At 44.5% G+C, this 26,567-nt stretch overlaps 1 protein-coding gene across 3 annotated transcripts in view; it reads left to right on the forward strand.

The window, feature by feature from the left end:
- Positions 1 to 4,165: 4,165 nt before the first annotated feature.
- Positions 4,166 to 26,567, forward strand: part of EEF1AKMT2 (EEF1A lysine methyltransferase 2) — a 48,317-nt gene continuing 25,915 nt past the window's right edge. For 2 of the 3 annotated variants that reach the window (XR_012160055.2, XM_073354117.1), the window contains exons 1-5: positions 4,166 to 4,290; positions 6,708 to 6,773; positions 7,369 to 7,483; positions 13,259 to 13,366; positions 14,866 to 15,082. Coding sequence is in view for 2 of the 3 variants with exons in the window: in XM_073354117.1 (XP_073210218.1) it covers positions 4,208 to 4,290; positions 6,708 to 6,773; positions 7,369 to 7,483; positions 13,259 to 13,366; positions 14,866 to 15,082 (589 nt within the window). In the remaining variant the exon portion in view is untranslated. Of the gene's footprint in view, positions 4,291 to 6,707; positions 6,774 to 7,368; positions 7,484 to 13,258; positions 13,367 to 14,865; positions 15,083 to 15,876; positions 18,039 to 26,567 lie in introns of those variants that run through there. The other variant, XM_073354116.2, reaches the window with a different exon arrangement.

Here is a 26,567-nt window from a genome sequence, read left to right on the forward strand (position 1 = left end):
TGAGGTAGAAAAGGAAACAGAGAGGGAAAATGAGGGATCTCACCCACTCCAGAAGCTTGAACTCGTGAGGCTTCCCAGGCAATGGTGATAGCTCAGAGTCTTGGATCAGTCAGGAGTAGATGAAACCCCAGTGCAAATGAGGCAGAATTTGGGTCTATGCAGACATCAGAAAACTTACTGGAGTGTAAGTAGATGGTTTTGTAGAGAAAATACAATGGTTCAGGGGAGGACACTAGATTTGTTTATGGGTACACTGATGACTCAAGGAATTTGTTTAGGCTAGACAATAGGAGCTGATCACTTCTAACTATGGCTGGTGTTCCTTCAGGGGGCTGACAATGAAATTGGGCTGCTTCAGTATTTTGGATATCAATCAAGGTTTAACTACTAGAATTGGTCTAACTGCTGAGCTGTGTGTGTGCAGCATAGGTTCATTAACATCTGGAGCAGAGAACTCCCATGATGCCGTTGTTCCCTGCTTTTTTTCTCTGATCAGTTTTGGTTCAAGCAGGCGGGGTGGGTGTCCTTTCATGAGTCAGACAGACTGGCTACTGTGCCCTAGTTCCCCAAGAAGACAGGTATTATCTGTGACTGCAGAGGTCTTCACAGGGCATTGAGCATGAAATGATCTTTAACAATATTTTGTGACCTCTTACATTAAGGAAATCCATTCCACCTTGGTTTAGGAGAGAGACTCCTGATTGACCAATAAGAATCTGGTGTTGCAGATCCCCACAGTGCAATTATTTTTTATTCTCCATTGTAAGTGCAGCTTTTATTTTGGTGAGTTTTGCTCACAGATGCAGAAATGTGGACTTGCACATCCAAAAGTTCTGCAGCCGCTGCTCTTGAGCCCAAGCCTTCATTGTTGAAGATTTTTGCCCTTGGGAAGGATGTAAGATGACCCCATACAATACACTTACTGAATATCTGTGAATCAGCTTCTACACATAAGCAATGACATGTGAACATGGGATTGTATGGGCTAGATTCACAGGCAAGATAAATGCAGCAAAAAGCAATCCTAAAATTTGTGAACTGTTATGAGACTTCAGGTAGACAAATAGTGATAAGAGACTCTTTTAAATACTCAAAATGTGTGACGCAGAGTTTGATGGAATGTAGGGAAATTATTTCACTGCATCAAGTCTCCTGTAGCAGTAAAGTATCACTGGGGCAGCAGGTTTTTATATTTTTTGTTGGCGTCCAGAAAAGGTCCAAGGGAGTTTTGCTGTGGGAGGGGGCTTGGGGTCAGTACTGGGTTTACAATGGTGCCCATGGCGCTGTGGCACCAGGCCCACGCTGGGAAAGGGCCCATTACAGACCCCTCTAACTTATCCGCATAGCTGGGTCTGGCCCCTCCCCTGGGGCAGTCCAGCACACAGGCCCTGCTATGTGAGCAGCTCTCATCCAGCAGGTTCCACTCGCCTGTAGGGGGCTCATCACCCAGCAGCTGGGGGCCACTATGTGGCTCGGCAGGGCTGCTGGCCACGGGGCCAATGGGTGTGGGTGGGCTGGGTGGGATCTTGGGAGTCACGTCCCAGGGATCTGCCCCGCTCCCCAGCACTGCTCCAGCTCTGAGCTGTCTCCGCTGCCTGGGACCTGTGGCGACCCACCTGCCTCCCCTGGGGAAGAGCCACCTGGGACTGGTGCAGAGGCTGGACCAGTCTCAGCCAGTCACAGGGGACAGTGCCGGGGGTCTCAGCTGGGTGGATCCTGCCAGGCATGTGGGTCCTGAGGGAGCCTGGACGGGGTAGGCTCTGCTCCTGCTCCAGCCTGGCTGATTGCACCACTCCCAAGGGGCCGGAGTTATCCTGCCCCAGGACCAGCTCTGGCTGCGCTGCTGGCTCAGCCTGGCAGACACAGTCACCTCCCATCAGGGCTGGCTATTGTGGCCAGGTGTCAGGGTGTGGGAGAGTAGGTCTCCAGTGGGTCTGGGGGGTGGTGCTGGGCAGTGGAGGGTGGGGAGATCTGTGTGTGTTGGGGGGCTGGGAAGTGTGGGGGGTCTGTGCGGGACACTCTGCAGTTGTGGTGGTGGGGGGCACTGGGCCGTGAGGGGATCTGTGTGTGTGTGCGCGCAGGGTGCTGTGCAGTTGTGGGAGGGTTGTGGGGGGTGTTCGGGTAGTGGGGCACTGGGCAGTGAGAGGAGCTGTGGGGGAGTTCTGGATGGGGGGGCTGTGCTGGGCATAGTGGTCTGTGGGAGGGCACTGGGCATGGGGGTTTGTGGGGGGTCTCTGGGTGGTGTGGCACTGGGCGTAGGGAGTCAGAGGGGTGCTGGGCAGGGGGGTAGCATGGTGCAGCATGGGCCCGTCCCCAAGGGAAAGAAGCATGATGGCAGCGCAGGGCTGGGCTGGGCAGTGTGCATCTGGCAGCTCCCAGTTTGTAAACAGAGCCCTTGTACTGGGCTGGGTGGAGCAGGGCTGTCCCTGCCATGCCATGACCCATCTCCCATTGCCCCTGGCCAGCCCCTCACTCTGAGAACTCTGCCCCCCTGCTCCATGTCCCCATTGCCCCCATGGGGCCCCACAAATATGTTTAGCATTGGTTAATCTGGCCCTTTTTGGGGTGCAGGCTCTGGGATGGAGTTGGGGTACAGGAGGGTTGCAGGCTATGGGGAGTTTGAGTGAGGGGTGCAGGCTCTACCCCAATCCCCTGCCCCAGGTCACAGGAGGGGTACAAACATGCGGGCTCTGGGAGTTAGCAACTCAGCACGTTATATAAAGAGAAAGGCGCTGCAGTGATTTCATATAGACATAGAAACTGATAGAAGACTCTTACATATTCAAAATGTGAGATGCAGAGTTTGAGGGAGGGCATGTCTGTACAATATTTCACAACATTCAGTCTCCTGGCTGTAGCAGTAATGTGGGCCTGCAGATAGAGAGGAGCTGCGGTGTCTGAGCACTGACAGTCTAGGAATTGGGAGGCCTGGGCCATTAAGAACCCACCCTCTGCTCCGGGGCTGACATACAGCATCCTATGAGGAGGACGAAAAAGCCTCTGCCCCGACCCCGCCCTAGATTTGCGAGCACAGCAGGTGGCTCTCTCCCCCTCCCTAAACGGGGGTTTTGTCCCCCCACAGGGTCTGGCAGAGTCTTCCCCCTCCCCCGGGCTTAACCCCGGCTACCACCCCCGATTTTCCCCCTTCAGCTCCTCTTCTGCCGCTACCTACAGTAGCTTGATCCCCCCTGCCAGTAAGTTTCTGCCCCCTGCTCAGATCCTGACACCCCCCACCCCCGCTGCGATCTGCCCCCCTTAATCCTTTTAAACCCCTCCAAAGGGGAGGCAGCAAATCGTAAGGAGACGTAAGGGCAGAGAGAGGGCAGTGACAACAGCGAAGGTTACTGGGCATGCTCAATGCACCCAAAGAAGGGCACTGGGAGAGGGGGCTGTTTGTGCCCTGCATGCAATTTCCCCACCCAGATGCAGCCCTCGGGCCAAAAAGTTTGCCCACCCCTGCCATAGTCCCATAGTTGTGCAGCAAAAAAACTTATAAGAATCTAAAAATGTTATGAGCATGCCATGGTAGGGGGCTGTGTACCCAGAGCCCCCTTGTCCTTAACCCCACTCAATGCCATTGTTCAAGAAATAAGGATTCCCTTGTCTTTCTTCTTCCCTCTAGTTAAGCAATGCTCGCTGATTAATCAGCGCTGGCTCTCTGCTGTCATAGTCCCCCTAGACAGAAAAGTCCCACCAGACAGTCATTCTCTCACATGCACGCCGCATGGGCAATATTCCCTCTGCGAAGCCGGTCTGAGCCCCTTCTTCCCTGGTCTTGCTGCACAGGTGCGCTTGGCACCTACTGGTCTGGAGAGCCCGAGCTGAGATCCATGTCCAGCGACCCCCTGGGGTCAGCGAGACCCACAGCGTGAGCCACACGTGTGTGCAAAACGTTGCAAGAACCCGCTGCTTTTGTAAAACGCCGCCCGGTGGGTGTGTGTGCGACAGGGACCCCTTGCTGAGATGACCCAGGTCTGTGCACCCCCCCCCCCCAAGAGGGCTCAACTCAAGCGCAACTGAGCCGGGCCATACCAGGAGCAGCCCCGAGCACAGCTTCCAGGACCCTCACTCCCCTCGGCATCCCTCCAGCAGCCCACGGCAGAGGAAAAGTCCTCCAGCAGCCTAGAGGGGTTTGCCGCCTGGCGCGCTCAAACCCACCCGCACTCTATGGTGCGCGGGCACTTCCGGCTTCTCGGCCGCCGGGAGGATGAGTGTCGCCGGGGAGCGGCCACGTGACGCCCCGGGGCTGGGGCCCGCCTTCGGCCCGTCGGCCCTGGGCACCAAAGAGCAGTGAGTCCCGGGCGGGGCGGTGCCGGGCCCGGGGCCTGCCCAGCACCTTGGAGACCGCAGCCGCGCCTCGCCCCTGGCGGGCGCAGGGGTATCTCCACCGGCCTGGGGAGGCCGGGGGGCTGCAGGCGGGGCCCCGCCCCGGTGCCCGGCCCTGGCGGCTGGGTGTCGCTCCCCCGCGGGCAGGCTTTTCAGAGGGGCGGCGGGTGTTCGGCTCCCAAGGCGGGTTGCTAGTTTGGGCTGGCCCTGTTCCTGGGAGGTTTCATCACCTTGACGTAATCTTTAATTAAAGACTCCTCTTTAATTCCTGGAGACTCCAGGGCAAGCGGTTGGCAACCCTAGTCCCAAAGCCCATTGGCATTCATTGGGACCTTGGTTCCTGCCTCCCCTAGGCTGCCTTGGGCTCTGCGGCTGCTGAGGCCTGGTGAAGTCTTCGCTGCGGCTGCGAGGTGTCATCCCCAGCCCGGGCCGGCAGGCTGGCAAGTTGCCTTAGGGCATTAAAATAGCGATGTGGCTTCGGCGAGGCAGGTGGTGGCTGGGTGCATGTCCCCTGGGATCAGGAAGGGTTGTACTTGGGTGCTGCCCATACCTTTGATCACACCACAGGTGCTGGCGCAACCCCGGCTTGAAGTGGTTTCCGTTATATACAATGTTTACAGTTTGGTTCTTTGGCTCTCAGCACCCCCACTAGGAAAATTGTTCCAGCATCCCTGTTTCACGCTGCCATTTATAGCGTGTGAGCTGCAGCAGAGCTAGCATATATAATGTATTCCTTCCTGAGCTGGAAATCAAACCTCCCTGCTGATACCCTCTAGGCTTGTCTACACAGAGAAATTGACTGCTCTAGCTATTCCAGAATAGCTCCCCCTGTGGACACTCTATTCCAGAATAATCAGAGTGTGATTTATTTCAAAGCAGAATAGTTTACTCCTCAATAGCTATTCTGGGCAATTTCCCCATGTAGACAATTGTGAAGTAAAAATTATCAGCTTTTTGTAATTTCTCATTAATTAATGATATTTTCCCCAGGCACTAGATCTCAGCAAAGTTAGTTGCATCTCTCCTTGTTTCAATCTTTTTTCCTTTTTTAATTTGATTGTAGAGTTTAGGAGGAGAGCATGTGACCTTAAGTATGTAGCAATGTGTTCTAGGCCTAGTATTTTCTCTTGAACCTGAGGAATGAATCCTTAGTACATTGTACAATTTTCTAATTATTCTTCATCACCTGCTACAGGGAAAAAAAAAGTTGTTTAAAAGAAGTTTTTTGGACTCTGTGAAAAATACATCATGGTAACTGGTATAAAAATGAAAACTTTAGAAGGTGGTGGTTCTGAAAGCTTTTTATAATCCTACAACTCAAAAGCAGTTCCATTTTAAAATCCAAAATTTAAACATGAGCTATAATGTTTCAGGCTTTAAGCTCAATCTCAAGAGCAGTCAGAAAAATCTAATTTTTTCCCCTCAATGCAGTTCATATCTATCAACCTGCACCTTTTCAGTTCACTCTGATCATCCAGAGTTATTTGTATTGTGGACAAAATGTTCCACATCAGTTTGTATAATATACAAATAAACCTTTGACTGAGCTATACCATGGCGAACGTAATGAGTTCTAATATGGATCATAAAATCACTTAATATGCCATTCATTTGGTTCTCAGGTTTTGTAAGGATCAGATTGGCAGTGATTTCTTTTATTTTTGCTCAATGTTCTCAGAGTTTGTAAGGAGCTTCACACCTTTATGGATGCTGCAAGGCTCCAGAAAAGGAACATTAGAGCATATGAGTATGACAAACACCATTATAACCTTATTGATCTAACTTGGCATTAAAATGCTTATTGGAACATGTGCTGTCCTTGCAAGATGGAGATTTTTGATGTACTTTGGCAACTTTACACTGTTCCATCCAATGGGATCCAACCACTGGAGAATCTTCCCTGAGTTAGCCTTGGCATATAGTCACCAAAGCTATTCCCATGCCACCTCTTAAATATTGGTTGCCTGTATAGGAAGTGTGGTTTGGGATAAAGAGATGTGACTGGGGCTCCCAGCAATTCCTAGCTCCTACAACAATCTGTTGGGGCTGTTGGCAGCTAGTGGAGGTTATAACAGTCTGACCTACTCTGGAGGACTAACTCAATGTGCAGAACAACCCCAGGGTCAGGGGAATGCAAAACCACACTGTTGCCTCCCACCCCCATACCCCTCCTGGGTTGTGCTATACACTACTCAACCGGAGCTGGAGATCCAGCCCTTTGTTTTGATGCACATGTCTAATTTGGGAAATTCAACAGCTTATGGGTTGGACATGGGGTGTATGATATGTGAATACAATCTCCACCTGTGCCCTTTCTTCCTGATCGTTCATCTAAGTCATTCCTGTGTTAATTTCATATTCTGTCCTCTCTTCCTCTTTAGCTGGGACGCTGCATATGAAAGTGAATTACAGATTTTTCAGGAGAGTGAAGATGCTGGGGAAATTTGGTAAATAAAGAGAATAACTATCAATGGACATATGCATATTTTTATGCTTTTGAAAATATATGTAGTAAAAGCAAAATAAAAAACTCATTGGGTCACTGGGTAGTTCAAAGTATTAGTCATATGATACGGAGCTTTTTACCTTGGAGTCACCAATTCCTATTTGGCCCAAATCTGTTGTGACTGAAAATTGTTAGTTACCCCCTGAAAATTAGTTGTGTGTGCCATGAGTTGGTGGTTGCAGTCTGTTTTACTACTAGGCACGTACTCATATCACCAAGGACATCCATTATTATCATCAGAGGCTAAGAATTAAATAGGCAGCCTAGGGAAGCTTCCAATGCAGTCTTTATTTTATGTGGCCATAAAGAGGGCCTTAGTTTCAAGTACTGCTAATCCCAGTGGGTTTTAAGCCATTTGGTTTACTTAAAACTTAAACAAATCAGACTTGGAATATGATCTATATAGGTTGTTGCCTAGATGCTATAGTGACAGGTGCTTTACGAATGCCAGATAGGGGGAGAGATGAAGTACAGTTGCTGCTGTGCCTTTCATGTGTTCTGGATATGTTGATTACTCAAGCCTCTGTTTCTGATAGGTTTGGAGAAGAAAGCATGATTCGTTTAATCAGATGGATGGAAAAACAAAAGATCCCTCTGGACAGCTCAGTGCTTGACATTGGAACTGGAAATGGTGTTTTACTTGTTGAATTGGTTGGTATTTTGTAAAATTACAGAATCAAGGCTAAGAACAGAGTATATACATTTACTGCAAATGAGAGAATATTTGCTAGTTTCAGCTGATGCTGACATTATAAAAAGCAAAACAAAACTTAAATTAAAACTGCCATAGAGTGTTTTCCCATCAAGAGCACATTGGTTGTTGTGCATACAGTCTTTTACTTTAATTGATGTAGTTGTACTGATTGAAATTCACTTGGTTAGGGAACATCAGCAAATGAAAACTGGTAGTGTGTGATAGCAGCAGGTTTGCCATGCAGCCTAAGGGAGTTAGGCACCCAAGTCTCACTAAATTTCAATGGTGTTTGGGCACCTAACTCCTTTAGGGACTTTTAAAAATACCAGCTCTAGCAAACTAGAGTGAAGTTTTGTTTTACTGGATGGAAGAGGAGCTATTCTTTTGCCAGAGTTGTTTAGATCAGGGATTCTCCACCTTTTTCTTTCTGAGGCCCCCACAATATGCTATAAAAATTCCACGGTGCGTCTGTGCCATAACAACTGTTTTTCTGCATATAAAAGCCAAGGCCAGCATTATGGGGTAGCAAGGAGGGCAATTGCCTGAGGCCCCGTGAAGCTAAGTTGCTCAGGCTTCGGCTTCAGCCCTAGGTGGCAGGGCTTGGAGCTCCAGGCTTCAGCCCCAGGTGGTGGGGCTTCGACTTTCTGCCATGGGCCCAAGCAAGTGTAATGCCAATCCTGCTTCGCAGACCCCCTGAATGCTGCTCCCAGCCCCCCAGTGGGCCCTGGACCCCTGGTTGAGAACCACTGGTTTAGATTACAACTTCTTGTGAATGTCTTCTGTTTCTCTGAGTACTTTAAAGGGAACTGTAAATTTAAATATAATCAGTTTCAAAAACTGTTATAAATAATTTCCGGTTCTGTACCAGCTCCTAAATTCCCCTGCCAGTGTTCGTAGATTTACTATGATATTTTCTTATATTTTAAAATGCTTTCCTCTGCTCTATTGCTGTGTGCAAGACCCACAATAACAACAGAGAGAATTGACATACTGTATATTGGAAATAGTGAAATTGATACACAAAGGGCTGTCAAATGCACAAAATAGAGACGTTCCCCCCTTTCATCTTGGTTATACTACCATTAGCATTACTTGTGAAAATAGTAGTTAAAATATTTTCAGGCAGAAGTGTTGTGTTTTAAGTTGATGGTATCCCTTTAATTAAAAACAAAACAGTGATAATTTTTCTCTTGAGGTGGAAACAGAGTACCAAGTATGTTTTAAAAGCTGATATTGTTATTTCACAGGGGTACAATAGGGCATGAAGTTGAGCAATCTTCAGTAAGTTTAGTTATGAGTAGTTTTGTGTTCCTTTTCACATTTTTGATTAAATGCTTTGGTAGAATGTCCCAGCTGGTTTAGACTGAGTCAGTATATGGCATTCACTGTACTAACACTTATCCATAGGCTGTAGCAGTTAAAGCAGAATTTAAGTTCGTGTGCAGCTCTTGTATTTTTTTTAAAGTTTATAGTCTCCATGAATGTGAGCCAATGCTGTCTTGTCTTCCTGAATCTGCAGATAGACACAAACAGTAGCACTGAGAAGTATAACTGTCCCATCTATCTCATTAGAGATGTTAATTTGAAAGCTAATAATTTTAAATTTACTGTTAACTACATTCTTCTGCAGTGAAAGTGTTTTTATTTTGGATCATGCTTGAGTATTCTGCCATCCTTGAATCTGACCTCTGATGTATCTTGTAAACATGTAGTGAATTTTTATTCCATATCAAGAAAGGTAATGATGACATGGGAAACCCACTTCTAAAGGCTATTAGCATTCCCCCATCCCCTGAAAAATTATCCCTCAGGATATAAAGTGCCCCAAAGTATTGTGGTTTGACCAGGAAAGTTATTTTTAAGTGAAGTACTAGTCTGAAAAATGACTGAGATGTTGATTGTTTACTCTCAACTCAAGATGAGATTTGTTCAGTTTATAAAAAAAAGCATGAGTTTTTCCAACTGGCAGCTCTGTAACCTCAGCCCAGGATCTGGAAGTAATGCTGGGATTCTTCTGGCCCATGCATCATCAACAGTAATAAAATTCTACAGCTGGAAGTTGGGACCTGATAATTCCATAGAAACTGCAGTGCTGAAATGAAGTTAATTAACTAAATAGGATGGAACATCTCTGGAAGGTGGTTGTACAGGTTATGTGGTGGGCTGTCATCAGAGCAAGAAGAGGTGAAGTTAAGTCATATCTTGGTTCCCAGGGGAAAAGTAGACATATGTATAAACAGTCAGGAACAATAAGTGGGATTATACAGTAACTTTTCACTTAACGTTGTAATTGTGTTCCTGAAAAATGCGACTTTAAGTGAAAGGATGTTAAGCGAATCCAATTTCCCCATAAGAATGAATGTAAATGGGGGGGGGGGGGGGGTTAGGTTCCAGGGAAATTTTTTTTTTGCTGTACAGTACTATAGTTGGGAGGTGCCCCCGCCTTACCCCACACAGGCACAGCCCACTGGCACTGGAGACAGTGAGGCAGGCAAGGAGGCTGAAGGTGCTGTAGGCTAGGAGAAGCACATTGCGCAGCAGCAGCGGAAGCTTCCCCTACTCTCTAAGCACCAGGGGCAGGGGGCTCAACCCTCGGGCCGCCCACTCCACCCCTTCCCTGAAACCCCCACCCTTAACCCGCCTCTTCTTACCCCCCCTAGCCCCCTTTCTCTGCATGCCGCGTCCTTGCTCCTCCCCCACTCCCTTCCCTGCCTCCTGCCCACAGCAATCAGCTGGCTTGCGGCATTCAGGAGGGAGAGGGGAGGAGCGAGGACACGGCGCACAGGCTCCCTCTCCCCCCCCCCCCCCCCGCCTCCTGAACACTGCAAGCCAGCTGATTGCCGGAGGCAGGGGAGGGACGGGGGAGGGTGCATGCTGCGTCCTCGCTCCTTCCTCCTGCCCGCGGCAGTCAGGTGGCTTGCGATGTTCAGGGGGCAGGAGGGTGGGGGGAGGAGCGAGGACTCTGCTCGCAGCCTGCCCCCTCGCTCCCCTGCTTCCTGCCCGTCGCAATCACCTGGTTTGCGGCGTTCGGGAGGGAGGGGGAGCCTGGGCGCCAAGTCCTCGATACTCCCCCCTCCCTCCTGAACGCTGCAAGCAGGGAGGAGGGGGAAGGCACTGATCTGCGGGGTCTGCCTGCGGGTGGGAGGCGGTGTGGGGGGCATAGGGGAGCTGATATGGGGGCTATCAGCTGTGGACAAAGCAGGCAGCCAAACGACATTGTAGCGAAGCATTGCAAAACTTTAAATGGAGCATGTTCTGTAATTGAGCAGGGACGTAGGATCGAAACAACGTTAAGCAAAAGTATATTAAGTGGGGAGTTACTGTACTAAGAAAAATTATTCCCGTGGAGGTTAATGCTGGTTGAGGCATTAACTCCTGTGCAGCAGGCTGTATATAGATGAGGAAAAGCATACTGACAAAAGTAGGTGGCTCTAGAAGAAGTCAAGCAGACACAGAATGCCATATGCCAACATACCATAAGCAGGTACACCACATGAGTGACCATTGTGATGCTAACAGATCCTGATACCCATCCACAAGCCAAAGCACCCGCTAGTGGGTACAATACTCACATTGTTGCATGTATCATACAGGCACGGTGGGGAAACTGCCATTCTGCAAGTTCCAAGAGACAAGCTCTTGAAAACTGTTGTCCTTTCCTTTATTTTTTTCCTCTTTTCTTTCTGTCTTTGCTCCCCGTATTTGTTATCCCACCACCCACAATGTTGGGTCCTCTTGCTCTTTGACATATGTGTATCATGAGGAGCCTGTGGACCTGCTTATTGAGTGTCTAGTGTTGTGACTCTCAGAGCAGTTGTGACTTCTCCTGCCTGTGTTTGTGACGAGCTTTTCTCCTTCAGCTACCTTTTCCTGGATACAGCACCAGGAATTTAGCCCATTCACTATTAATAGCAATGGAAAGACTGATAGGGCAATCAGGGCACCACTTATGACTCTGACCTCTCTGTTTCTTGAATAGCAAAGAGCAGAAAACATGTGACTCCCTATTAACAGAGATTGTCAGTACATTCTTTAATGAGGGAAATCTACCACCCAATTCAGAACATGCAATAATCTGGCAAACATTAAAGAAACCATTGCTCAGTGCTAGTGACCTTGAAAACTATGACCCAGTATTTAACGTCCTTTTTCTAAGCACACTAATCAAGAAACCAGCTAAAAGCATTTTCCAACATCAACTACCAGTACCATAGGTCAGGGCATGGTACAGAGACATCATTGGTTGCTCTGTTGTGTGATTTATTTTCCTCGCTGTGGAAGAGGGTAGTTAGTCCACATACGTTCAGCTGGAGCACGCTGCAGTATTCAATATCATTGATCTCCAAACACTCCTGTCCTGTACCAAGAGAATGTAGGTGAAGCTGTAGGGTGAGCTGAAACTCCCTGAAGTGAATCATGTTGTTCCTCAAACACCAAATTGAGAGGGCTGGTTTGGGAACTGTTCTTCCACCTCCAAAGCCCTCAACTATGAAGACTTGCAAGGCTGGGTGTTCTGGGAAGACAACAGGGGCAGAAGTCTTAGCAGTACACAGCTTTTTGTCAGATCTCTCCATGCCAAATGTGAACAACACAGTCTCTCAGCTTTCCTGATGTTTAGCTAAAATTTAGAGACTGGATTAAAAGCAGCTAGTTAAAGCTGAACTCACAGAGGTTATGCTGTTAGGAAGAACGTGCTGCAAAAAGTGTGTCTTTGTATATCCGCTGCTATCCAGGGCATCAGCCTTCCTATTAAGTCAGTGCACAGCCTTGGATAACTTTGAACTTCTTAATGCCATTGGATTCCCAAATGGCCATCTTGTCATAAAAACACCTACTTATATCTGCTGCTGGCCAGAAGATCGAACCTTCCATGGTGGATTCAGACCTGGCCACTTGTGACATTCAGACTTCATTTTTGCAATTCATTCTATCTAGGAATGAAACCACACACTCTCTGGTAAAATGCCAGCAGGTACAAGATGTAGTAACTCATCTGCTTAACAAAAGGTTTGCCATTAACACATTACCTCTGTGCTCTGCCCTCTGCACTGGTTTATTGAGTACAGAGTCTAACTCAATGTCTGTGTGGCACAGCATGTAATTAGCTTGTGGAACTCGCTGATGATACTGAAGCAAAGAACCCAGTAGCATTCAAATAAGGATTAGATGTTAATGTGAATAATCAGAATGTCATATGTAGTTACACCAGCGAGGATAAAAGGTATTAGGGATTTCAGTATGCTTCAGGACAAATTAAGTACCTGCCTGAATTTAAGAAACAAATTTTCCCATAGCTATGTTATTGTATAATTGTCCAGTATGGAGGATTTACTCCTTCCTTTGAATCATCTGATACTGACCATTGTTGTGATCTGTATGGAAATGCCTGTTTTCTTAGTTTCCCTTTTGGTGCAGATTAGAGGATGTATTATTGTTTTTTACAACTACTTCTGTAGCGTGTTACTTGTCATGGTTCTGCTCAGTTTTCCACCTATTGGAAGGAACTAGCTCTTAGTTAACAATTCTGTTGATGATGTACAAAACAAAATAGAATAACAGCTCATGCTCCCATAGCTTTTTTGGTTCTACAGAGGTATCAGGAATAAAAATGAGTAAAAGCTTTTTTTGTCATTAGGATGACTAGAATTGACTTGGATTATACACAGGGAGCAGACCTGCTGAGTAAGGATAGTTTGCTAGCACATTGAGTAAGATTCTCTCTCTTTCTCTAGGCAAAATGTGGTTACACTAATCTCACTGGAATTGATTACTCTCCTTCTGCAATACAACTTTCTCAAAACATAATAGAGAAAGAAGGGCTATCTAATATTAAATTGCAGGTAAGTGTTCAGAGAGATTATGTTAAGGAAAATAGAAAGCAATTGATCTTGAGAGATTATTCGAGTCACTTGATTTCAGACACGTTAATATACTGACTACATTTTTTGAAATCTAATTGTAGTTCTGCTCACTTGAGGAGGACTCTAACCAACAGTTTATTAATATGTCTGTATTTACCAGAAGATTTCTTGGTTGGTGAAGATTTTACTCCCTTTGACACCTGTGCAAAACTCCCATTTAGTCGAACAAGAGTGTCATCCCTGAGCAAGGGGAGAGACTACATCACACTTTAAAAGATCAGTTCTGTGTTCTAGATTATATACTCTGACTTTCAGATAAGGAATAGCAGACTAAATATGTCAAACTACAAAAAATTCAACAATGGTTAGGCAGCTGGTGTACAGAGACCACTGCTTTTCATGCTGACCACTTTTATCTCATTGTTACCTTGTGCTTCTCCCGTCTGGATGTTCTCTTTTCTTATACTGAGGGTAGGTCTACATTACAGTGGGGATTGACGCTCTGAGATCGATCCACCAGCAGTCTTTTTAGTGGGTCTAGTAAAGACCTGCCAAATCGACAACAGAGCGCTCTCCAGTCGACCCCATACTCTACCCTGACAAGAAGAGTAAGGTAAGTCGACGGGAGACCTCCCCGCCGCAGTAACTCGACCTAAGGTATGTCGACGCCAGCTCCATTATTCAAGTAGCTGGAGTTGCATAGCATAGGTCAACTTACCGCGGCAGCTTATACATAGCCTTAGAATAGATCATAAACTCCTTGGGCTGTGTCAGTTTTGTTCTGTTTATATGCTGCCTAGCACTCTGGGACCCAGGTCCATGACTGGGGCCTCTCAGTGCTGCCACACTGCAAATAGTAAATAATACCGTAGAATGAACTCCCAAATACATTAAAGATTGTGAGGTGCTTAAATACTACTGTAATGGAGCCCAGCTACGCACTTCAAATAGGTAGGCAGGTAGCTGGGTTCAACTAAAGATTTTTGCATAATGCAAAGGGAGAATCAAATTGACATGGCATCAAAATTATGCAAAGAAGTTGCATGGTAAGCACTTCCCAAATAGACCTAGTGTAAGGAACTCATGCAGCCCATGTAGGGATGTACTTGTCTGTAAGGTACTCATGCAGCCTTTGCAGAATTTGTAACTGAATTAGTATAGTTTACCCCATATTGGTCATAGCCAGCCTGGGCATCCTCTGGTGGGCAATATAAGAGCTCAGCGAGTGCCAGTCAGTGTCTGCTCAGTGAAATGGCTGCCTGGCTCCTTAACCACTAGCTGCTGTGTTGTGTGCTTGGAATAAAGCCTGAAACTGCTTCAGCTGATCTCAAGTCTGTTGTGAGTGTTATCTTGTTCCATGACACTTAGATGTTGTCAATTTTTGTACCCTCACAAATGAAAGCACCAGTCTACATTAGAGATGCAGCATTTCCCAAATAAAAGATGATTATTTACATAGTTGTACACTTTTGATTTAGGTAAAAGACTTCTTGACTCCATCAGCTGAGCTATCAGGATTTCAGATTTGTATTGACAAGGGAACTTTTGATGCCATAAGCCTTAATCCTGACAATGCAGCTGAGAGGAGGAAGCAGTATGTGAAATCCCTCTGCACGGTATTGAAAATGGAAGGCTTTTTCCTCATAACCTCTTGTAATTGGACCAAAGAGGAGCTGCTAAATGAGTTCAGAGAAGGTAAGTAGTTGGGCAGAGTTATCTGCCAATTTATGGTTGTTTAAGGTTTTAAGTAGGTAAATGTTAATGTCCTTTTATTGCCGTGTTTATTTTATCAGAGCGGGATTAGATATCACAGTGATAAAACGTGGGTGTGTGTCCTGAGCCTTATCCTCACTACAGCTTCCATCGTTGTAGGCATGGGTATGGAATTATGGCTCCCATTTTTACCAGTATAGATGCACTTTAAGAGTGAGGATTTTTTTATACCTTCCAACCGCAGAGAACAAGAATTGCAGGCAAGTTATTATGGAGAAGAAGAGAATATATGGCTTTTTTCCTGTGATCTTTAAAATAGATCCCCCATTCACCCACCCAGCTCACCTTAAAATTGGGATAACATTTTTAGCTTTTCTTTTAGTCACAAAGGAACTGGCAGTTGTAGGCTGTGACATTCCATGTGCACGCACATGTCACTTGCTCAGTGAACCTCCTGATGGGTCTGAATTCTTTTACTTGCTAGTCAGCTTCTGAATCTCATGCCTGAAGCTTGAAACCCAAGTGTGCCAAGAACTAGAACTGCTGGCAAATTCTTATCTCTTCTTTCATTAGTCTACACACTGCAGCTAGCTAAGATTTTATTATCTATGGAGGAGTTTCAGCTATATAAAGAAGCAATATAAGACACAGTACTGTACACTTACATAGTAAATGACTTGCTTGTTTTCCATATGAATTAAGAGTGGTTTGCAAAAGGTTATCCAAGGGAAGAGTAACATGACTTCTTAATAAAAGCATTAATTTCTGTCTGGCAGGATTTGAAATTCTGGAGGAGCTGCCAACACCCAAGTTCTGCTTTGGAGGGAGGATTGGAAACAGTGTAACAGCCTTGGTTTTCCAAAGAAAAAATTAAGGCCATCAATCTTAGACAAATTAGATTAGTTGAGAAAAGAAAAGTCTGCACTTCAAAGTAAACCTGATGCAAAGGAGAGAGAGAGAGGAAAACACCTCCAGTATTGTGTAAATAACTGCTCACTGAGTACACAATAAGACACAGTGCATGTGCTGAACTGCAATGGGCTTCCATAAAATTCAGGGCAAGTTATATAAATCTGAAATGTTTCTAGGGTAAATTCTGCCCTGGTGCTGTTTCTCTGTGTTATAGCTTCATTTATTTCAACAAAATTGTATGGGTGTAAGTGAGGAAAAATATGGTACTCTAATTTTTCAGAGACCAACTAAAACTATTCACATTAGTTTTGCATTTGAAGTGTAAATATTTTTTCCTATTTATTTTTGATTTTGGTTTCTAGTGAACAGTTTAAAATAAATTTAAGCAGTAATTGAATCATACAAAGCAAGAAGTCTTATTTCTGTGGTGTTTGGCGTACTAATGAACATGCTTTTGAGATCTAAACACTGGGCAATATTTTATTTTATTTTTGTAAATGAAACATGCATGTTACAGTGTAATCCGAAATCAACCTTTAGTTAAATAAGGAGGAAAATGGGTGTAAAGACTGTAGCACTCACAAGACATTGTAATATAGTGCTTTCGGGCGGGATTTTCATAAGTGCTCAGAATTGGCCTACTTCTACTTCCACCAAAATCCATTGACTTCAGTGGGAGTAGAGTTAGGCTAACATTGAGTACTTTTAAAAATCCCTTCCTGAATCTCTAATATGTGCTCGCTAATACTGATCAGTACCATCGATCCAATTAAATATTTAAAAGACGCTGTTTGGTGTTATTACAGCTTCTCAATAGCAGATATGCTTACCTATTTTAATATTAATTTATAGTATGCTAATGTGTTATGAAGGGCCACTAATGAACATCTTCTCCAATGAATTTTGTATGACATTTTAGTTGCATAAAACCCAAACAGAGACCACAAAACCCCACATCCCCAGCCTAATAACCCTGGTTATATTTATTATTGTTTTTAACCCATGTTCATTTCTTCGTTTATTATTTTATATTTGTGGAATAACGATACAGATGCCTGGAGAGAGAGAGGAAAGAAATATTTTTCCTTCTTTTATGACTTGCCCCACGCACATTTTCAAATGGCAGTAAACATGACATTTTAAGCATCCAACAACTCCTATTAGGCAATTTGTTCTCATGGAAGAAGAATGTCATGTTTGCTCATCAAGGAAATGTTTTTCCTGGTTCTCAGTCTGAGCAGGTTCGTTGGCTGCCCCGCTCCTGTTCTAGTGCTCCCCCTCTGCAAGAAGTAAGGACCAGAAGAGCTGTACAGTAGCAGATCCTTCATCATTAACCTGCCCCCAGGGTGGCATTCCCGAATTCTGCACCTCCTTGCACAATGGAACTGTGCTAGTTCCACTGAAAAATGACCCAACAGAAGTAGAGAGCAGGTTTTGGTCCCAAATGAGAATGTTTCTTTATATGCTTAGGCAGCCTAGTATCCTTACCTACGTTCAAAGTTAAAAAAAAGTTAGATGTGGTGATGTTACCATTTGAATAGCCAGTGGGGTAGTATTTACTACCTCCCACCCAAAGGTTTCCAGCTGCACATAGGACTACTAGTGCCTGTAAGAGTTGCCCATCATCAGTTCCTACCTTGGATATATTGATGAGATAACAATAAATCTTTGGAGAGATGTTCCCAAGCCTTAAAATGTGGGTCTGAATTTTTGTAATAAATGTGGGATCAGGTGGATCTAATACAAGCAGATTTTAACTGACACACACACACCAGTATGGGGTGTTTGCCTATGAGGCTTCTGTTTTATTTCCATCTGTAATCTTTGCTAATCTAGGAGTGTTATAGGGTTTAAAAGCATTAAAATAAATCAACTATGATCGCAAACTACAGGAAATTCCTTTAATCAACCAACAAGAATTTAACCATAATTCTTCAGTCCATAAGACTTCCATGGTTTAGGCCTGTTATTGCTTTGTTTTGTTTTTTAAAATGACTGATTTCTATTTTTTTAATATTAGATTCTGTTATCTAGATTATTTTTATCCATGCAGACTATATAAAAATATGAAGTCTCTCCAACTATTTATTCAAATCTTGACTTGAAGAATTCTTACAAATAAATGTGCATCAGGCAAAATTGGTGATAGAACTGAAATTGGATCAATCCTCTGACATTTTATTTAATTTTATTTTTTCAGCAAAGCTTTTAACAGTATAGATTATAAATTCTCATCTTAACACTGGTTTGAAGATTTTCTATGGGCCCTATTCTCCACGGTGTGAGAGAGTTTCTTCTGGATGGTTTCCTTGGTGTGGGAAAGAGGTGGATCAGCTCCCCAAACCTATGTATCTTTGTAGGAAAAGCTAAGGCCCTGTGACTCACTGCAGTATTCCCTCCCAGCTCTCCTCAGCAGTATAGCTCGACAGGCAACAAGGCCTGCATAAATGCTACACACTGCCTTCAAACATCTCCCCCCACCTGCTCTCTTTGAAAGGGAAAGGGGTGGGGAGGGGTTTGGTAGTGCAGAGGAGATGCACACACCTATTCAACAAGCACCGTCAACTTGGAAATAATCTTTCCATTTGCAACTGTTGTACCTAGTATTGTTACAATTAACTCCCCCTCCACCCTCAAAAGATTACCGTAACTGGAAGTGTATAGAGAGGGGAACTCCCCGCCCAGGTTGCTTGCTTTGTGCATCTGTCAGCACTCTGTGTATAGTCAGTTTCAACGTTTAATTGATGGTCAGTTGTGTTTCCTGGTCTCATGCGTTACTCGGGGATGGACCTTACCTGCGTGCTGTTCCTCAGGCTCTGTAAGAAGGTGTTTAACAAGAGCAGTAAAACTAAGGAGGAGGAATCAGTAGACAGGAAGTGGTGGAAGAAATGGGGTGGCCCAAGCAGGTTTGGTGGGGTTGGCGGGGAGGGATAGCTCAGTGGTTTGAGCATTGGGCTGCTAAACCCAAGGTTGTGAGTTCAATCCTTGAGGGGGCCATTTAGGCATCCAGGGCAAAAATTGGGGATTGGCCCTGCTTTGAGCAGGGGGTTGGCGTAGATGACCTCCTGAGGTCCCTTCCAACCTGATATTCTATGATTAATAGATTTTAATTCTAGAAGGGGCCATTGTGTCAACACAAGCCATAAATCTAACAGAGTGGTTTCTTCATCTAGTCTTGAGTTCTCCTGCTCTTGCGCATGCCCAAAAGACTCTTCTAATCATAGAATCATAGAATATCAGGGTTGGAAGGGACCTCAGGAGGTCATCTAGTCCAATCCCCTCCTCAAAGCAGGACCAATCCCCAACTAAATCATCCCAGCCAGGGCTTTGTCAAGCCTGACCTTAAAAGCTTCAAAGGAAGGAGATTCCACCACCTCCCTAGGTAACGCATTCCAGTGCTTCACCACCCTCCTGGTGAAAAAGTTTTTCCTAATATCCAACCTAAACCTCCCCCACTGCAACTTGAGACCATTACTCCTCGTTCTGTCATCTGCTACCACTGAGAACAGTCTGGATCCATTCTCTTTGGATCCCCTTTCAGGTAGTTGAAATCCCCCCCTCAATCTTCTCTTTGGCAGACTAAACAATCCCAGTTCCCTCAGCCTCTCCTCATAACTCATGTGTTCCAGTCCCCTGATCATTTTTGTTGCCCTCCACTGGACGTTTTCCATTTTTTTCACATCCTTCTTGTAGTGGGGGGCCCAAAACTGGACACAGTACTCCAGATGAGGCCTCACCAATGTCGAATAGAGGGGAACGATCACGTCCCTCGATCTGCTGGCAATGCTCCTACTTATACATCCCAAAATGCCATTGGCCTTCTTGGCAACAACGGCACACTGTTGACTCATATCCAGCTTCTCGTCCACTGTAACCCCTAGGTCCTTGTCTGCAGAACTGCTGCCGAGCCATTCGGTCCGTACTCTGTAGCGGTGCGTGGGATTCTTCTGTCCTAAGTGCAGGACTCTGCACTTGTCCTTGTTGAACCTCATCAGATTTCTTTTGGCCCAATCTTCTAATTTGTCTAGGTCCCTCTGTATCCTATCCCTCCCCTCCAGCGTATCTACCTCTCCTCCCAGTTTAGTGTCATCTGCAAACTTGCTGAGGGTGCAATCCACGCCATCCTCCAGATCATTAATGAAGATATTGAACAAAACCGGCCCCAGGACTGACCCTTGGGGCACTGCACTTGAGACCAGCTGCCAACTAGACATGGAGCCATTGATCACTACCTGTTGAGCTCAACAATCTAGCCAGCTTTCTATGCACCTTATAGTCCATTCATCCAGCCCATACTTCTTTAACTTGCTGGCAAGAATACTGTGAGAGACTGTGTCAAAGCTTTGCTAAAGTCAAGGAATAACATGTCCACTGCTTTCCCCTCATCCACAGAGCCAGTTATCTTGTCATAGCAGGCAATTAGATTAGTCAGGCATGACTTGCCCTTGGTGAATCCATGCTGACTGTTCCTGATCACTTTCCTCTCCTCTAAGGGCTTCAGAATTGATTCCTTAAGGACCTGCTCCATGATTTTTCCAGGGATTGAGGTGAGGCTGTTTAAGATCAGCAAGGATTTCACTGTTAAGCCAAGCTCATCGCCTGCCATATTTACTATTTTTTCTACACATCGGGATGGTTTGTCCCTGTAACCTCAATAATGATTTTTTAAAATACAGCCCGCTGTCCTGGACTCCTAAACTCCTCATAAAGAGGGGAGCAGAAAAACCCTTCTAAACTGGGTTTAAAGAGGATTTTTTCTAAAAAAAAGAAAAAGAGGACCAGTTTGAAGGATGCTCTGTCAGAAACCTGATTTGTTTTAATATTTGGTTTTTAAAACTGGAGGTTTCCAGTGCATCTTTAATATAAACTTCATCAGTTTGAATTTTTTTTTTTTTTTATTAAAAGGCTTGTAATGAAACTACAGGTGCCTAGTCTGTACTAGAATTTTACTGTGAGAGAGCTAATGCACATTGATTATCCTGTGGTAAAAACACACCTTTTTAAACAGTGAAGACAAAGCCCTAGCAGACAGGACAAAGGGTGAGATGAGGAACATAGGCACAGAGTAATTAAGTGACTTAGCCAATGCCACATGGCAGGTGAGTGGCAGAGCTGCAAACAGAATCCTGGTCTCTTGAATTCCAACCCAGTACTCTAACCACTGGACACGTCTGTCTCTGTGGTCATTAGATGGTGTCTACTTTAATTTCACAAAAGGTTGTGATTGTATGGAGTTTTGATGAATAATCTGCCACTCCCCCAACGAAGTACAAACTAAAGCCGCAGCTTTCAAAAATGTTCCATATAATGTCTTTGTTCTCTGGTATAACTCCAATGCTATTCAATGTCTTTCTTTGGCTGTTTTTAATGATGGGCATTTTTGCTGTACAGTTTCTAAATCCTAGGAGCTCAGGCAATGTGCAGTTGAGGTTCTAGTACCAACCTTTACACTACCCTTGTTTTTTTACCTTTGCCCCACTCCTAGGCTACAGATCCCCTTATCCTGCCCCATTGAATTTCATACTTCTTCTACAGGCCACAGACCCATCCTGACCCACAAAACCCATACCCCAAGTATGGACATGTTAAACATTCCCCCACTCCATGCAGGCCAGAGACTCCAACATCACACATTTTACCCTTTGCCAGGGAAGATAAACAAATATACCAAATATTCCACCACCCCCATGAGAGAGTTATAGCAATTTCTTGCAGTATCCTGGACAAATCTTACTGAATTAAATTAAAGTATTTTAGGAGTGCAGTGTATTGAAAAACATTTATGTACTATTGTGAGATTGTACATAACGTTTCTAGGGGAAGATGTGTAAACCCTGGGAAGTGTTATGAATTTCACAGGACTATTTGAAACAATGTGCCAGACAAGAATGGACTTTTCAAGTGAGTTTCCTAGAAAATCCCTAGGGGGAGGTATACACAAATGCACCCCTCTGGGTATGCAAGTACTCAGTGAAAGATTCTTTTATTGTTTTAATATGTTTTCTCTGTGATGCCTTCACCTTAAGAATAAATGTGCTTGCTTAGAAAGAGCTGGGTCGTACCTTATAACTGTGAGCACTTCTCAGAGGCTAATAGCCTCTGAGAAGATAGAAAAGCAGGTGCGCTTAAGCAGTCTGACTTGCTGGGGAATTCTGAGTGCAGGCAAGGAGCTGTGCAGCCTGGAAAAATGCTGGCCAGGAGGGGGAGAGACACATGTCTCTGCGCAGGAGACGTGATGGCTGGGGAGCCAAAAACCTAAGAGTTGATGCCCTCGGTGGGGGACAAGGAAGAAATACTGCTGCAGTTGCCCTAAACTGTGGCACACCCAACTACCACATTAAGGGAAAGATATTTTCCATTGATTTCTACCATTGTATGACCCCTGTAACATTTCCACTGCTGGGAAAATGCATTAGCATCTGTGGGAACTGGAGGCTGCTGATGGAAGGTAGAAACTTAGAGACTCAGGTGTCTTTGATCCAGGAGAATGCTGTGAGGGAGAGCCACTTCCCCCTCCTCAGCACAAGGCATGGCAGTACTAATCCTGGAGCCGCCTTTGTCACCGTATACAATAGCGCCTGCAGGAGCCAGGCACCTCTTTGCTCAGAAGGAAGCCAGGAATGATGGGAAATGGCTCAGGGGCTGTATGTGGGAGGGGTAACTAACAGTTTCGCCCCATAGTATGGCTATAGCTAACAGCAGAGGTCCAAGAGGAGAGCATGGCAGTAAGGATTCCACCACTATCGATACCCCCAGTGGGGGGTGTGTGTATGTGTTGTGTGAGTGTGCGCACGCGCTGCCTGCCAGGATCTTGAGGTATGGGCGCCGGTCGCCAATGGTTGAGGCAGGTGAGAGCACAGCTAAGTGGGGATGTGATTTTTTTTCTAAAAGTCATAAATGACCTGCAATCGTTAGGAAAGATCAGTACAAAATTCACAAACTCCATATCAGCTTACATTAGCAAAAGCACTGGGCGTGCTAAAAGGCCACAGGACTCCTTAAAAAGCAAAGTGAGTTAAGATCAGGTGAAGAGAAACTTACAGAATTATCCACACTTCTCATATAAATTATAGATGCATATGAAGGACAGGTCATCTGTCGATCTTGGAAAAAAATAGTCCTACGTGCTAGTTAGGATCCGCTTATAACAAGTTTGATGGATTTACATCAGAGTGATTTTGATTGGACCTAAAAAATACTCAATTGTCTGAGTGTCAAACTTCTAAAAAATATTCACCTCTTGGCAGGGACTGTGCATGAGAAATGTTTGGAAGAAAGCAGCCTTTAAAATCACTAAATATGGTGTGACTTGTGATAAAACCATGAGAGCTGACAACTCTGAATTCACCGAAATTTTCATAATCTTAATTTTGGAATCAATATAGTGAGTCCCTAATACCCCTGTCCAGATATAAACCAAGTACAATGCAAACAGTTGCAGTTTTAATCTGGGGCCCTCAGTAATAACCTGAAGAACATTCTCCTAAAGGAACAGAAAGGATGTAATTACATGCTTACTCATTTCTGGCCCTCTATGGAGCAGCAGCAGCCAATGAGCTATAATTCTATTAGTTTTAGGGCGTAATCCAATATCTTCTAAAAACCCAGACCCTCCAAAATGATTTCACTTTAGTCTGGCCAGATACTGAAATCCAAAAACAAAATATTAATTCCTTAACCTCTAAGCCTCTCCACAAACATTACACCAAAAACCAGCAGCATATAATAGCCTTTGAAAGTGATAGTTCCTAAGTGACAATTACCGTCATGTAAACATAGCCCCTTACTTGTAAAAAATAGTATGGTTACAAATAGGTGGAAGTCAGAAACTAGGGGAGCATCAGCCTCCATTTTCAATTTCCTGGCTTTTGTTAGCTTATCTCATGACCTTTCTTATATAACATTTCCTTATTTTTAAAAAAACCCTGTGTGGCATTGAAGATAGGGAAATACTTATTTCAACTAAATGTTTTGTCGTGAAGAAGAGGGGAATTTTTATTTACCAAGAATCAATTATTTTGGGGACTATATGTACCCAGTGGCTCGAAATGAGTCCCATGTGTAGAAATGCCACTAGAGTTGTCCTCTTAAAAACATGCTTATTTCATTTATTTATAAAAAATAACCAGGCCCCTCCACCCCCCATTAGTAGAACAGGGAAGGCATGAACTAAATGGAGAGAAGTGACTGGACTGATCTGTGATAGGTTTCAGAGTAACAGCCGTGTTAGTCTGTATTCGCAAAAAGAAAAGGAGTACTTGTGGCACCTTAGAGACTAACCAATTTATTTGAGCATAAGCTTTCGTGAGCTACAGCATCTGTGCATCCAATGAAGTGAGCTGTAGCTCACGAAAGCTTATGCTCAAATAAATTGGTTAGTCTCTAAGGTGCCACAAGTACTCCTTTTCTTTCTGTGATAGGAGAATGCCTATCAAATTGAAAAGTAAGATCTACAAGATGGTAATTAGGCCTGCACTTTTGTGTGTCTCTTAATGCTGGGCACTGAGGAAGAGCAAAGAGCGGATCTTGAATACAGTAGAAATGAAAATGTTAAGATGAATGCTTGGAGTTACAAGGGTGAACCATGTTCAGAACAAATGAATTAGGGGAAGTGTGAAGGTGTTACCAATTGTAGAAAAGCTGAAGGAATCCAGGCTTAGATGGTGTGAGCATGTGAAAAGAAAATCAGAAGAATATATAGTAAACAGGGTGTTAAACTTAGAAATAGAGATTAAAAGAAGGGTTGGAAGAACCTAAAACTAGATGGGTGGATGTCATACAAAAGAATTTGATTAGCTATGGAGTTTCCTAAGAACTGCTTCAAGACATACTGGAATGGAAAAGAAGAACTCAAATTGCCGACCCCACATAGATGGGACTAAGGCTCAGTGAAGAACTAGGTCCCCATCCAAATTCTGGGATCTGGACAGTTTACTTTCCCAATACAATTTAAAATGGAAGGGCCTGGTTTTCTCAATGTAAAATACATACAGGACCGCAAATAAAACGAGCCCCACAACAAATGTGTCCAAGCCTTAATGCACTCCGACCTCAAATGCCTAGAAGATTATACCAGCTTTGCACTAGGCCCTGAAGATTTAACTGCTCAAGAGGACTGGGAGGGAAATAAATTCCAAAACTGTGGATCCCTCGTGGAGAATACCCTGCTCACAGCCCACTTCTTTGTATACGGCCTGATCCAAAGCTCATTGACGTCAGCCTTTACATTGACTTTAGCTGGCTTTAGATTAGGTCCTTTCGGTCTGATGCAAAGCCTTCTGGAGTCAATAGGAGAACTTCCATTGACTTCAGTGGGCTTTGTATCAGAAACCCTTCCCTGCTCCCCCTTCACCTTCTGCTGAAGCACATATCCAGCCAAAGACACACCCACCCCACAGCAGTCCTGCCATGACATCCAACTAGATCTTGGTTCCACAGGCAAAGTCTGAGGTCTGATCCTTTATCAGTTCATGGGTGGTGATTAGCCACGAACCTCACATTCAACAGTGATCACATAGCATACCTGTGGCAACTACAGCAATTGTTTACCTGTCAAAGTAACAGGAGGAAAGTATTTAATGTATTTTTAGCTTCTTTTAATATGAGTCAGCAGCTGGAAACAAGGAAAGAGATTCAGCAGCGTGTGACCAGCCAAGTCCGTGTGAACTAGTAAATGCACCTGCTGAGAACCACTGCTCCAAAACATTTCTCAACCTCCCTTTTTAAAAGTTGGTTTTCCATTGATGAGTATAAATGTTTGTAGGCTTCAACTTGGTAAGGAAATGTTGAGCACAGCATATGACCCAGACACAGAGACTGTCTCTGAAAAGTTATCTCCACAGCCATTACAAGGTAGCTAGGCAAGGTGAACTACTGTGGGGGTGAATACATGATGACCTTGCCTCGCTATCATATGTTACAAAAGATAGGTGCCTTTTCTCTACTAGGATGTTACAGTGAGATAACTATTGCACACTAGCCATCTCACTGTAAAAACCACTTGTTTGGCAGGGAAGACGTAGCCTTACGTTGTAAGCTCTTTATGGCAAGAATTGTCTCATCCTATATTTAATCAGTATGGCCCTTATGGTTGGGCCTCAAGGCACTGCTATAATACAAATAACCAGTACATGCTTAGCTTAATAATGAAATGAATATAATGCCCACTATTTAACGGTAATAATTATATTTCAATGGTTGATCTTTGAATGCTGCCTTGATGAAAGTTAGGATTGTTGTTGGCTTCCAAATGGGTTTGCTATATTGAAGCAGTGCTATGGGGAGGGATAGCTCAGTGGTTTGAGCATTGGCCTACTAAACCCAGGGTTGTGAGTTCATGGGAACCATTTTTACATAAGGGTGAGTTCTTGAATAGTTTTTCCAGTACATTAGGTATAAGCTTGCTTCTCTTCATCAGTGATACTGATCTTTTACTTATGTCCTCATCCTGAAAATATGCATATGGACAGTACTGTAGTCATTGCAAGGAAAATCACCTATCTATCTATGTTTTGTAGGGTACTTAGTACAGGACTGTCAAATTCATATTATCTAG

The sequence above is a fragment of the Lepidochelys kempii genome, chromosome 7 (genome assembly GCF_965140285.1).
Source record: "Lepidochelys kempii isolate rLepKem1 chromosome 7, rLepKem1.hap1, whole genome shotgun sequence".
NCBI lineage: Eukaryota > Metazoa > Chordata > Testudines > Cheloniidae > Lepidochelys > Lepidochelys kempii.